Here is a 13,606-nt window from a genome sequence, read left to right as displayed (position 1 = left end):
GGAAAGGACAGGTCAAATGTGGGATTCCAGCAATGCACAAAGGCTTCTGATAGCGAGCTACCCCAGGTGGGCCCGGAGGGAAAGTCTGGCAACGGGGGTGAATTCAGCTTTTTAAAGACCCTCAAATCTAAGGAGAAGTCATAATGAGACTCAGTTTTAATTATCAAGAACTTCATTGGAAAGGCAGCCCACGGAGCCTAGGCATTCCTGCTCCTGTCCACGACTCTTCGGGTCATCTGCCATACTCTGTGAATAGGAGGCCCTCCTGATTTTTGTTAAGCCCTCGTCCAGCTCGTCATGGAGAGGAGAGTCTGGTTTCCGTGTTCATACAGAGCTCCCGTACCTCTTTACTGTGTGGCCCTTGCTCTCTGAGCCTACAGCCCCTTGTCTGTATAACAGGAACACAGGGGTGCCTGGGTGGCTCAGTGGGTTAAACCTCTGCCTTCAGCCAGGTCATGATCCTGGAGTCCTGGGATCGAGCCCTGCGTCAGGCTCTCTGCTCAGTGGGGAGCCTGCCCACCGCCCCCCCCCGCCTCTCTGCCTACTTGTGATCTCTGTCAAATAAATAAAATCCTAAAAAAAAAAAATTAAAAAACAATAAAATATTATCCTTTTCTCCATTCTATATCTTTTAAGAATAATTTCTAAGGAAAGGCCTTTGCAAACATGGCACAAAACCTAGAAGCAATGAGGATAAATATCAGTCTAACAACGTAAAAATCAGAAACCTATACGGCATGAAATGAAGTCAAAAGACAAGTGATACACTGGAAAAAAACATTTGTGGTAGTAATATGGAAACAGAGGACTAATTTTCATAATATCAAACAGCTCTTACAACCAGTAAGAACAAATGGAAAAATGGAACAAGACACCGACAAAGTTTACACAAAAAAATGTTTAACTGTCAAACGTGAACAAAACTATAAATAAATGCAAAATATTACAACAGAGAGACTGTATTTTCCCAGTAAGATTGCTAAGATTAAAAACACAGGCATAGGGCGCCTGGGTGGCTCAGTGGGTTAAGCCGCTGCCTTCGGCTCAGGTCATGATCTCAGGGTCCTGGGATCGAGTCCCACATCGGGCTCTCTGCTCAGCAAGAAGCCTGCTTCCCTCTCTCTCTCTCTCTCTCTGCCTTCCTCTCCGTCTACTTGTGATCTCTCTCTGTCAAATAAATAAATAAAATCTTTAAAAAAAAAAAAAAAAAAAAAACCACAGGCATAGGGGCACCTGGGCGGCTCAGTGGGTTAAAGCCTCTGCCTTCAGCTCAGGTCATGATCTCAGGGTCCTGGGATCGAGCCCCGCATTGGGCTCTCTGCTTGTCAGGGAGCCTGTTTCCTCTTCTCTCTCTGCCTGCCTCTCTGCCTACTTGTGTTCTCTGTCTGTCAAATAAATAAATAAATAAATCTTTTAAAAAAAAAAAAAAAAAGAAGGAATACAGCCCACACGACAAAGTGAAGACTCAATCAGACGGTGCAAACCAACACAGGGCACACCACAAGTGAGCCATTAACTACAGACAGTATTCTTTTGGACAATGATTAGATTTCAGTTCAAGAGTTTATTCTGAAACGCAGTTAATTACGGGCATATGGTATTTTCTCTAGGCCGTGATGCCACACACCAGGTGGCAGCTTATCCAAACTGGACGTGAAACGTACAAAAGTGCAGGCCAAGTGCAGTCACGGTGCTAGCCCTAGAAATGTGGATGGCAGGTGTGGATGCTGGGGACAGTCTCGTGGACGCTCCCAGGAGAAGCTCCGAATGAGGGCCATTCACGTCTGCTGCAAAACCCCCCAGTAAGCTCTGGGAGCGGAGGTGCCAATCCCAGCATTTAGAAGTACAGGAACTCAACTCTGAAGGGACAAAAGGGCCAGGGACAAAAAACCATACTGCATGGGTCCACTCAGTTGAGACACCTAGAGACGGAAAACACAAGGGCACCTGCCAGAGGCTGGGGCAAGAACAGGGGAGCTGTTGTATAATGGGGAGAGTTTCAGTTTTGCAAGATGAAAAGAGTCCTGAAGATTGGTTGCACAACCGTGTGAGTGTTCTTAACATTACTGGACTGTACATTTTAAAACGGCCACGAGGGTAAATCTTATGTTATGAGCATCTTACCACCGCTTTAAAAAACATTACAGTGGCAGCAGGGTCCCTAGGGCGGGAAGACTCGAGAAGGACTGACTTCAATGCCCAAACACTTAGCAACTGGCATTCTAGCAGGGACCCAGTGGAAGACTACAGGGCCCAGGAAGGGCCATACCTCACACATGGCCAGCTTTACAGTGAGGTTCTCTTAGAACCGTTCTCACATATTCTAGGGGATTTGGAGAGATCGGGGCACAGATGCTATCGAGAAAATCTCTGCCTTGTGATAGAGCGTACAAGAACGGAATCAGTTTTTCCAGGAGGTGAGCCCCCTGTCACTCGAGGTGCTTACCCATATTACTGGGGAGCATCTGGTACCATGGGCCTGCAAACCAGGGTACGTACTGCTCCACTGAGGATGAGGGGCAATGGTCTAGGCAGGCCCATTCAGGCACCCTGCTCTGAGGGCCACCTAAGGAATTTATAAAGTTCTGTGATTTATTCTTCAGGTGACAGCACACTTAAGTCAATTCAAGGAGTGTCTCCGGAGCACCTACCAGACCTAGGCACTGGGTGTTTTCTGCCAGGCCTTTTCACCAGAAACAGACCCAGCATCATCCCATACTTTCGATACGATTCCAGCTCCACATGGGTGAATGCGTAAGATTTAACTTCTTTTTTAGTCTAAAGCTCCACGCGTCTACATTCAGCAACTGATATGAAAAGTGGGAGAAGGGCAGCAAAGGACTTTTAAGAAAGGTCACTGATACTTTATTTAAAAAAAAATCACAAATTACCTGGCTCCCCCAAAATATCCATCCTCTAGTTTTCTAATTGTAGAAAGTACTGCAGAATGAATGTCTGAGCCATCATTTGCTAAGGGAAAAAGGAAAATAAAAAAAGACAAGTGAGTTTAACTTAATCTGGGAATACTTTTTGGTTTGGGGGGCATGCGTGGAAATGTCTTCCTCAGTACAATCTAATTAGAATACTTATGGAAGATTCCTGAGCTCAGAAACCAATCTGCTAAGAAACCCCTTCAGTACTTGGCTTTGACTCATTTTAAACATTTTGGAAGGGGCCCAAATCAACAGTGGGACATAAATCAAGCAGATCAAGTTCAGAGACTTACTGAGCATGGTGTGGGTGATGGGGAAGGTGAGCGTGGGTCTGCCTGTCATTCGCCAGCAGGTGCAGAGGTAGGCCAGCTCGATCCTCAGCATCTCCACGATCATCTCGTTGTCCAGGGCCAGGTAGAAGTGATGCTGGTCGGTGAACTGCAAGTCAGATCAGGCCCAGTGAAAGGCTGTCCTCCATTCCCTCGACACAACCCCAGCCGTCATTCACAGCAATGCTAATCCTTGCATTTTGTTCCCAGAGAAGAGGCTCAATCCTGGCTGTCATCCTCCCCCATCAAGGGGCTCTCCTTGCCATCAGGCAAAAAATCAATCTGTCGCCTGCCCAGGAGCCGCAGCTACATTCGCGTGCAAGGGAAAGGTGTACGGCCAGATCTAGTTACAGCTCCTCCGATGAGGATTTAAGCACCTGGCCCAACACCGCTGTCCCTGAAAGGAAATCAATAACTCCTTAAATCCTCCTCATTCTAAGGCTGCTGGGCTCAGAGGATTTCCAAGTGAGGGAAGGGAGGGCGCTGGGAGCAGGTGAGACGTGGAGACTGCGTCTACCCGACTGATGGCCTGGTTAATGTGAACTAAAGGCACTACCGCCCAGTGTCGATGAAAATCAAATCGTTCTCCTGGCCTCTGGACTAGGCCACACTCCGCTCTGCTCTGAAATTTGTTACAATGGGAAGTAACACAAGATTAAAGCGAGCAACATGGGCTACTGACCCGGGACCCCATGGATGACAGTGTGCCTAGGTGGTGGGGGCCTGTGCCCACGGTGACAAAATGAGCCCAAAGCTGATCTTTCCAGCTGGCCAAATGGATGGAAAACATTTTTCTTGGGTTCCATGGGGCTACTTCCCTTTGTAAACAAAAATTCTGAAAAAAATTCCATAATTGGTATATCTGAGATGCCATCAAGCGGGTCGGGGCCTGAAAATCAGACAGGCTGTGTGCCACCGTGTTCAGACAGACTAAACAAGGGTGAGGGACTACGGCTACCCGGGGCATGAGGGCGGCAAGTCAAGGGCCAGGTCACTAGCAAATTTGGAAAGCAGTGTGAACTTCTCTACTCCTCGCGACTGGAAGTGATGGCACATGAAGTCTGCTTCAAGCCACGCCTACTGAGCATCTACTGTGAGTAAAGAATTGTACCGGGTACTGGGAATCACCCTACCCACTGCTATTTGAACACACACACACCCTCCTTCTGCCGCATTCACAGCAGCTCACTGAAAGGGAACTTAATCAGAGGATGTGTGTGGCTTTGCTTCTGGCCTGCTCTGCTCACCTGGGGTGTGAAAGTGAAGATTTGGTTCCTAATCACATATAGCTTAGATGTTCCAAGGACCCCAATGTGCCGATACGGTCGCCCACTCAATTTCATATTCTTATTCCGTCCTATTTGAAAAATAAAAGAGAAATTAGAGATAGAACCAATACGGTAACATGTAATCCAAGCATCTTTGGCTAAGACCGGGATTATTTTCATTAACCCACTCTAGGGTTTGGTTTTCCTAATACCGTTGACCCTTCTTTAAAATGGGACAAGGAGGAATTAAAAACAAATTCCACCGCATTCTCTTCATGCATGTGTAGCCAGCACCCAGTTCAACATCTCTATGGAATAAAACTACTGATAGAACTTTATTTATGTTCACTTCTAATTTCATATTGAGCCTACTATGTTAGGTTTTAGAAAAAGAGAACGCCCCTCCCATTTTAATGGGTCAAGGAGCATTTTCTGAAACCACAGATAAAAATCAGAAATGTTATCAAGACACAAAAGGCTGTTCCAATCGTGAATTTTCAAAGAGGGTGCCTTATTTTTACAATAGATTGGGCGAAGGGGGCAGCCCCGCTGGGGTGATATCTAGTGAGCAAGCGTGAGAACGTGCTATTGTGCGGCTCCTCTTGACCTCCAAGAGGCCGAACCCCGTGCTTTGGTGTCTTGTCCAGCTCTTCACAATTTATATCTCTCGGTCCCCCTCAGACCCCAAACCTAGAATCAAGATGCCCCCCCTCACCAAAACCACCCAACTGTCTCCCCAGACCTACCAAGCTTGGCATATATGTGACTAAGAATCCGGCCCGGCTGGACCCGGATTGGATGAATGTCAGCAATACTCTGGACGTTTACCCCGTGTTTCCTCAGCAAGTCCTGAATGTGGCTGTTTTCGGCCAGAACAGTAACTGCGAACAAGAGCGTAGCATCTGCATTAGACCGTGGCCTTCGCCTCCTCACATGGAGAACATGTGACCGACCGAGCTTTCCTCTGGCCTGTGCCATACACATCAGGATGCTCTCCACACACTGGGGGGCTTTGAAAATGACAGCAATTGTCCTGCCGTTCTTCCTGGTTCTCTCCGCACCAGCCCCCAAGATGTGTTTTTATTAAGTGCCCTCAATGCACCAGACGGTCTGATAAGAGACTTCTGGAAACAGTCTTTGACAGGTCCTGAGCCAAATTACCCCATCTCGAATGATTTCTTGCCTCCCCATAGGTGTGCATTTATTCTAAACTGTTTTGTGTTCTTGTCCCTTGGGATGAGAAGCAGAGATAGCTCTGGCTGGGGAGACGTCGGGAGAAGCTGGAGCTCCTGCTCTCAAGGAACCGAAAAGAGCAATACTGTGGTGTGGGGCCGAAGGGGGTGCTCTGACCGAGGGCGGGGGAGGTCGCTCCCTCCAGACAGAAGGGAAAGCAGGGCTGCTAGAGGGTGCTGGTGCAGCCTTGCCGGGGCCCGAAGCCCAGCACAGGCTCTTGCTGGTGGGTAAGAGCTGCCTGGGAGCAGGGCCCCGCACCCCAAATGGGCTGCCATGGACCCCATCTCCAGTGAGTGCAGCTGGCCAGCTAGCTCTCCAGCAGACAGGGAACTCATATGCCTGGAATGTGGGGGCCTGGGCGGGGACTCCGAGCCCTGCACCTCCTGTACCAGTTCCACTTTGAATGTGGCTTTTTTTTTTTTTTTTAAGATTTTATTTATGTATTCAACAGAGAAAGAGAGATCACAAGTAGGCAGAGAGTCAGGCAGAGGGAGTGGGGGGAAGCAGGCTCCCTGCTGAGCAGAGAGCCTGATGCGGGGCTCGATCCCAGGACCCTGAGATCATGACCTGAGCTGAAGGCAAAGGCTTTAACCCACTGAGCCACCCAGGTGCCCCTTGAATGTGGCTTTTAAGAGAGTAACGGTGCTCTGGCAAAGGGCAGGAGTCCTGGGAAGGGGACTGGTGGAGGGGAGTTCTGGCCACAGAGAGCGGGTGGTGGTGCGTTTGGCTGCAGACGAGCCACAGGGAAGTGTGGTGGGGTCAGGCTAGACGACAGCTTGGTTACTGTTAGTAGCCCACTGAGCCCCACCACTGTACCTTGAATGTACAATACACATAAATGCCATGGAGACCTGCAGGTCATCTCATTTACATAGCACGTGATACTTTTTCAAAGTATTTTCACAGCCATGATCTCATCTGAGCTTCACAACAAGGTCCTGTGGGGAAGCCCATCCCAGCAAATGGGAGCATCAGCCACGTATGGCTGGGTGGGTGGCTTCCCTTCACGTCGGTGTCTTCTGAAGCTTCCAACACCACGTAGAGATTAGTGGTCACTCTCTGTATAAGTGACTCTTCTAGAGAAGTGGTCTGCCCGAGACCTGTGAGCCTCTGATCTGATACAGCCGTATGTGGGCAAGTTCCTGAAACTGCACTTCTCCTTCCCCCGGGCCAGACCTTCTTATATTTCCTCTTCTGCTTCTGTTTTAATCTATCACGCTGAGAAGACACTTGCTGCGGAAGGCCCACCAACAGGGCCCAGCTGGCGCTTGGAAAAGCGGCCTTGGGATTTACGGGGGCGCTGGGCAGTGCGGGTGGCAGGTGAGCGCCCACTGCGGACGGAGTCGGGCGGGGTCACCCTGCCTGGACATCAGCACGGAGTGTGCACCTCCCGCTGTTGGCCTGGGGTCCCTGAGTGAGCTGACTTTGAAGCCTCACGTGTAAGATGGGGATGATCATCGTAATGGTCACGCTTTCTATCTGCTCAAGCTGTTTTGCCCACTGGGCGTGCCTCTGAGGGCCTGGAGCACAATACTGACTGGATAATCCCCGCAAAGCCTCCGGCCGCAGCCCAGGCAGGTGTCAGGGAATGGGTCCATAGTCACACAGAGAACTGCCTTGCATTTGTTCAATCATTGTTATTAACCTACTGAGTGGGTGTGTGTCAATCAACACAGCAGCTAGGAGAATGCTACAGGCCTTGTCCTTAAATGTATGGTGTCAGGGCGCTTGGGTGGCTCTGTCGCTTAAGCATCCAGCTCAGGTCACCATCTCGGGGTAGTGAGATCGAGCCCCATGTCGGGCTCCGTGCTGGGCATGGAGCCTGCTTAGGATTCTCTCTCTCTGCCTCTCCCCTCCCCCTCTCTAAAAAAGAAATATACGGTGTAACTGAGAGGCAATAAAGGCACATACGCAATGTGCTCTGGTGCCTCAGTTGCTCTATGAGGCACGTGAGCAGGAGGGAAGGGAGAGGGGAAGTGGTGAGCGAGGACCGGCACTGAGGGCTTTCCTTAGGCCCATCGCAGTGCATCTCAAGGCCACCCAGCGTGGGGGGGCGGGGTCGGGGGCAGATGATGAAAAGCCCGAGGTACAGAGACGTGAAACAGCCAGGCTGGGCAGAGCTGACTCTGCAGCAGCGTCCAGGCTGGCCTCCCTCCTCTCTGGAGGGGCGGCCGGCGGGACAGGAGGGGAGGCAGCTGAAAACAGGGGCCTGCAACTCTGGAGAGAAGTCAGACCTCAAAGGAAGGAATGAGTGCAGCTCCACTTGGGTTTTGAGTTTCGGCCACGGTCATGTTGTACTTTTTAAAGAACTGCAGCGAAAAATGGTGCTCAGTGAAATCACTGGTGCCCCAATTGCCATCGAGATTTAGATTCGAGAAAACAGATGCTTTGTAGAAAGTAACATTGTGGTTGGGATGAATACTGTTGCCTTTGGGAGCTAGTGGGTTATGGAAGGGATGTCACAGAAGCAACAGACGCTAAAGCACACATCTGTGCTTCTTAAACAGAACAGGAAACTAGGAAATCTTTCGCATTAAAAATAACATTGGCAGGGCGCCTGGGTGGCTCAGTCGTTCAGCGTCTGCCTTCGGCTTGGGTCACGATCCCAGGGTCCTGGGATTGAGCCCCGCATCGGGCTCCCTGCTCAGCGGGGTGTCTGCTTCTCCCTCTCCCACTACCCCTGCTTGTGTTCCCCCTCTCACGGTCTCTGACAAATAAATAAACAAAAATCTTAAAAAATAACATTGGCTTTACACAGTTAAATATGAATAGGAAACATGCTCACAAACCTTGTACTACAACATCAGGTTTGACGGAAGTGGAAAATCTTCTGTTTAAGGGATCGATTTCCCCAGTGGCAAGGAACCCCTAGGAGAAGAGGAGCATTAGCACTGAAAGACACTTAGTGAAATTTCACCTTAAACCCAACTTGGAAAATGAAACATTTGGGGGCTCAAAGTATTCAGTATTTTATTCCTTTATGTTTTTCAGGTCAGTTGCTTATCTTCTCTAAAACACAGTACACCATTTAGATAGCCACTGACAAACGTATTGTGCCTTTGGCACCCAGCTCTCCGGGGCCAGTCACACACACCACCTCGTGTGATTGAAAAGAACAGCGGTGACTCCTACCTCCTGAGCCCTTACTCTGTGCCGGGTCCTGTGCTGAGCTCCTACATGTACAAGGTCACATTCAGGCCTCCTGATAGGGAGGCACTACCATTAGCATTTTACGGGTGGGGAAACTGAGGTAGGTGGCAGAAAGGTCTGACTGTCCCAAAACACAAAGCTCCCCTCCCTGCTTGCACGGAGGCTGTTTGAACATGGGTCCCCTCACAGATCCTATGAATGACCGGAGTCCTCAGCGAGCGCCATCAAGGTGCTCTGAGAGTTCTGTGGAGGACTGGGACCTAATGCTGGGAGTGTAGGAAGGCCTTTCCAATGAAGAGGAGGCAACAGGAGCAGAGTTGTTTGTTCCTCATCTCACTGACCCAGAAATCAGAGCTGGAAAGAACAGCAGAAATGACTAACCCAGCCTCTTTACAGATGAGGAAACTGAGGCTCCCGAGGTCAGGGAGCTAGTCAGAGGCAGAGCTGGCTTTCCAAGAGATAGACATGGTTTTCCCTACTAATAAAGATAGAAGACAGTCCCTACCCCCATGGTAGGCAAGTAGAAGACAGTCCCTACCCCCATGGCAATCACAGCCATGAAACAAGTGGCCCACCTCAGCACCCATAGCTCCTGAGGGCCACTTCCACTGTGACAGCTTTACTTTACATTGGGAACCCCAATGGTATGGGACTCACGACTCACCCTCCCCCCACCCTCCCCACTTCTAAAGTCTGGCAGAACACACAGGACTGGACCAGCCTCACAGGCTGAAGCTCCCAGCAATTCTCCTGGACTCTTTCGTCCACACCTCTCCCCAGGGGCCCAGAGGAGTAAGCTGGGCAGAGCCTCTGAGGACAGATGAACCCATCTGATAACATCACTGACACATCCTCCACACCCCCGTACCCCCCCCCCCCAGCCCCCACTGGGGAGGTGGATTCATTTTCAGTTGGCATAAAACCATCTGCATTTTAAAAACTTAAGCCAGGGGGCAAGAACATGTTTAACAAGAAGAAATGAGTCAGAGGTCATAGACCTTCCATGTGAGGGTATTGTGGGCTGAGGGAACATCTGACCCAAAGTTCAACACAGCCAAACCAGCCACTGCCCCTTCACAGAGACAGCACCGTAGAGTCAGTTGGCTGCCCGTGGCCAGGACTGCACCAGCAGTGGCCGGAAGCAGACTTAGCAGCTTCCACAAACCTGGATCTTTCACACATGTGCTGAGCCTAACTGGGAAGGTTCTAGTCTCCTGCTGACCGTCAGCTCAACCTGGTTCCAGCCACAGACCAGGAATACGGGGGTGGGGGTGGGAGGTGACGGGAGCACTTGGCACACAGCTGACTCTGAAGTGGTTTAGTGTAAACATGGACACCCAAGCCCAGGCAGCAGGCCTCAGAGCCGACCCACTCCAGCTGACCGTAAAGCTATGAGATGCCAACGACATTCACAGCCACCCGGAGCAGAGAGCCCCTGTGCTCTTCCAGGGTCCGCTCTACCTCATATCAGATGGTTTCTAGTCTGTGAAGTCCCCAAGTCCCTTACCTCTGCCAACAGCGAGCTGAGGATGTATAAGGACTGACCCCACAGATGGGGCAGCTTCCCCAGAGGGACTCTGTCCACTGTGTGGGGATTCTTATACTCTTCATCAACCTGGCAAAGAGAGAGAAACCCAAAGTCAGGATGTCAGAGAATAAAAATGTCACTGTCTATTGGGGAGCGCGCTGAGGATTTACAAAAGGCCACCCACCCGAGCCTCCAGGCCAGTTCTGTGCAAGAGCTGTGACAGAGAGGCCACAGCACTAAGGCCTTCGTGTGGAGGCCACATGGCTCAACACAGCAGAAGTGGAACTCAAATCCAGGTCTGACTCCAGGCCAGTGCCCTGCCCACAAGCACACAGATGGCAGAAGGCAGAGGCAGGCACGTGAAGCCTGCCTCCTTTGAGCATAGCTCTGGGCAACAAGAAGTTTCATAGTTCATGCTTACACTTGTCTGTATTATGGGTACAGTGATCTAAAACATCACCCTACAGCCAGGGCAGGGCATCGCCAGAAGTCAGCCTTCTCCCGTCTTGTCCCCAGGGGCTCATAAAAAACTGTGTGCCTACGCAAGAAAATTACCAGAAGGTGGCACTATTTATTGAGGAAAACACTACTGTAGGCTTAGATCCCTAATTTTCCATCAGGGACTCAATAAGCGGGATCCATTGGGGGCTTCTGACTCATCAAGATAAGCTACAATTGTTTTTTTGGATGGATGGTGCTGGTTACACATTGTAATAGTCAGTCTGCAACTTTCTCTGTTGCAAACTCCATGCTGACCTTTGTATTTATTTATTTTTTTAAATAAACCCTACCCCCATTGTGGGGCTCAAACTCACAAGCCCGTGATCAAGAGTCACTTGCTCTACTTCTGAATCAGCCAGGTGGCCCCGACCTTTGGGTTTTTGCCATTATTACAATGTTGGTTGGGGGTAATGTTAGTGGCTACTTTTTCCCTCCGAAAAACAAAGCAATTGAGGAAATCCTTCTCCAAGAGGGAAAAATCACAACACGAGGGGAGTTGTACTCTGCCTGTGGATTAACCAGCGATGTTAATAACAGATTGTTGAAATTTGCTACCGTGGTTAAACGTAAGAAGAACTTAAACTCATAAACTGAACAGAATTAAAACATGTCAGTAATCAAACAATCCAATAGGACAACAGTGTGGCAGGAGGGTCTCTAAAATGTTAGAGTTATCTTGGGGCATAAGTTTGGCTATCTTTGGGTAGTAAGAGTAGAGAGAAATAGGTTCTTTTTTCCACAGAATCCTGATGTTTTGCAGTGCACAGGACTGCTTTCACAGTCCGACGGCGTGTTCAGGCTAGGTGAAAGGTAAGTAGCACAGAAGGCAGTGTCTGTAATGAAAGACAGCTTGGGGCGCCTGGGTGGCTCAGTGGGTTAAGCCTCTGCCTTCAGCTCAGGTCATGATCCCAGGGTCCTGGGATCGAGCCCCGCATCGGGCTCTCTGCTCAGCAGGGGGCCTGCTTCTCTCCCCCCGCCCCCCGCCTGCCGCTCTGCCTACTTGTGATCTCTGTCAAATAAATAAATAAAATTAAAAAAAAAAAAAAAAAAAAGATAGCTTGATTCTGGCTTCCCCTGACCCATGGGCCAGCTCCTGCCTCCCTGGGGAGGTGCTGGGGTCTCCCCCCACTCCCACCCCCTATTCCTTATGCCCTGGCAGGTCCCCTAACACACTAGGCCTCTGCAGCAGCGCTCCCGTGCCTGCCCTCCACGCCCCAGACCCGCTCCTCCACCCCCCACTAGCCCGCAACCTCACAGAGGCACCGTGGGCACTACTATAACCCCTTGGTGCCCCGTACCCAGCTTGCTGCTTTGGAAACTACTTCTGAACAAAAAGTGTTAGCTCTGAAAGAGGGATTAAAAAAATCCCAAAAGGCCAAGTGTGAGCCCACTTTGCTCTAGATACACAGCGGGTGGTTACCTTGTTAGGCGGGATGGCGTACAGTTCTGGCACCAGGTGGATCCCGTTCTTGCCTCTGATTAATATTCCCTCCAGGGCCTCCCGGTACTCCTGCACCTGGAAAACAGCCCCACCCCCACAGCGGGAGAGAGGCGCCGTCAATACCGCCACGGGAGTGCATCATAGAAAAACACCTCTCTGGGTAACCAACGGATTATTAGTAGGCCACGGGGTCGAGAAATGCACGGACACCTTCCACTTAAGGAGTGCAGGAGGAACTAGGGCCCCTGCTGACAGCGAAGGTTTGAAAGCGCTGAAGGCACTGGACTTTTCTGTGTTGTCTTTAACTCACAACATCAGTCTTTCACCTTAACTTCTCACATCCATAAATGTTGTCTCCCTAGCTAGACGATATAAGCTTCTTGGAGTGGAGGCTAGACCTTAAGCGGGGCATCGCGTTTCTACCTGTCACGAGTTTTCCACCTAAAAGGCCCTCATTCGAGCACCTATTGCTCAGGAAATGTTTGCAAAATGCACCTGATGTGAGGAAAAGGAAGTGTGTGTACTATGATCCCTGTACCCCAATTCTCAGGACACACCACTCCATATACTAAAAGCTGCTGATGTAAACATTTCCATTCAATTAAAAAGGCAGTGATTAAAAAACAAAACAAAACAAAAAAGGAAACAGACAAAAGAGGGAAAACCCTTAACCCGCCCCCCAGCTGTTTAATACATTTCATCTTGGAGAGCCTAGTCAAACACCTTCTAGATCTCATTTCCTTTTCTTTTGAAATTTGTGGACAGCAAAATTTCACCAGGGGTGCGTCATTTTTTAAAGGTCATTGGGCAGTAAGTGGAAAAGACAGAATAGGCCTGACAGCAATAAATTCTGTGGGACCTAGAAAATAAGGACCTAAGCACATTCTTTTTTGTCTTCTCAGCTTTTTTATTTCTAGTAACTGTCAAGTTCCCTCACAATTGAAATTCTAACTCAATCCTTTTGAGACCTTTCAGTTCTGGGATAAAGAGACAGAAAACCCAAGACCCAAGATAATTGCTAAAGCATAACAGTAAGAATCAACAATGGGGGAACATCAACATTTCAAGCTTACTACCATGTTGGGGAGGAAGAATTTTCTCTGCCCCTCAAGGTTCTTCTAGCTAGACTAAGAATCAAATTGATAGGAGACAGATGAACAGGAGAAAATCGAACTTAGTTCCGTATGTACAGGGAATCCACAGATGGGCTACTCCAAAGACAA

General features: G+C 49.5%; 1 protein-coding gene across 8 annotated transcripts in view; it reads right to left on the bottom strand.

Moving 5' to 3' along the window:
- The window catches only part of PHKA2 (phosphorylase kinase regulatory subunit alpha 2), an 84,879-nt gene that overhangs the window by 29,433 nt on the left and 41,840 nt on the right, over positions 1 to 13,606 (bottom strand). For all 8 annotated transcript variants that reach the window (XR_007124716.1, XM_047715241.1, XM_047715243.1 and 5 more), the window contains exons 11-17: positions 12,363 to 12,458; positions 10,421 to 10,528; positions 8,553 to 8,631; positions 5,277 to 5,411; positions 4,510 to 4,619; positions 3,227 to 3,371; positions 2,892 to 2,970 (exon numbers count right to left, since the gene is read on the bottom strand). Coding sequence is in view for 7 of the 8 variants with exons in the window: in XM_047715241.1 (XP_047571197.1) it covers positions 2,892 to 2,970; positions 3,227 to 3,371; positions 4,510 to 4,619; positions 5,277 to 5,411; positions 8,553 to 8,631; positions 10,421 to 10,528; positions 12,363 to 12,458 (752 nt within the window). In the remaining variant the exon portion in view is untranslated. The remainder of the gene's footprint in view (positions 1 to 2,891; positions 2,971 to 3,226; positions 3,372 to 4,509; positions 4,620 to 5,276; positions 5,412 to 8,552; positions 8,632 to 10,420; positions 10,529 to 12,362; positions 12,459 to 13,606) is intronic.

The sequence above is a fragment of the Lutra lutra genome, chromosome X (genome assembly GCF_902655055.1).
Source record: "Lutra lutra chromosome X, mLutLut1.2, whole genome shotgun sequence".
In the NCBI taxonomy this organism is placed as follows: domain Eukaryota; kingdom Metazoa; phylum Chordata; class Mammalia; order Carnivora; family Mustelidae; genus Lutra; species Lutra lutra.
The sequence above is the reverse complement of the archived record's forward strand: the minus strand, read 5'-3'. Positions and strand labels throughout refer to the sequence as shown.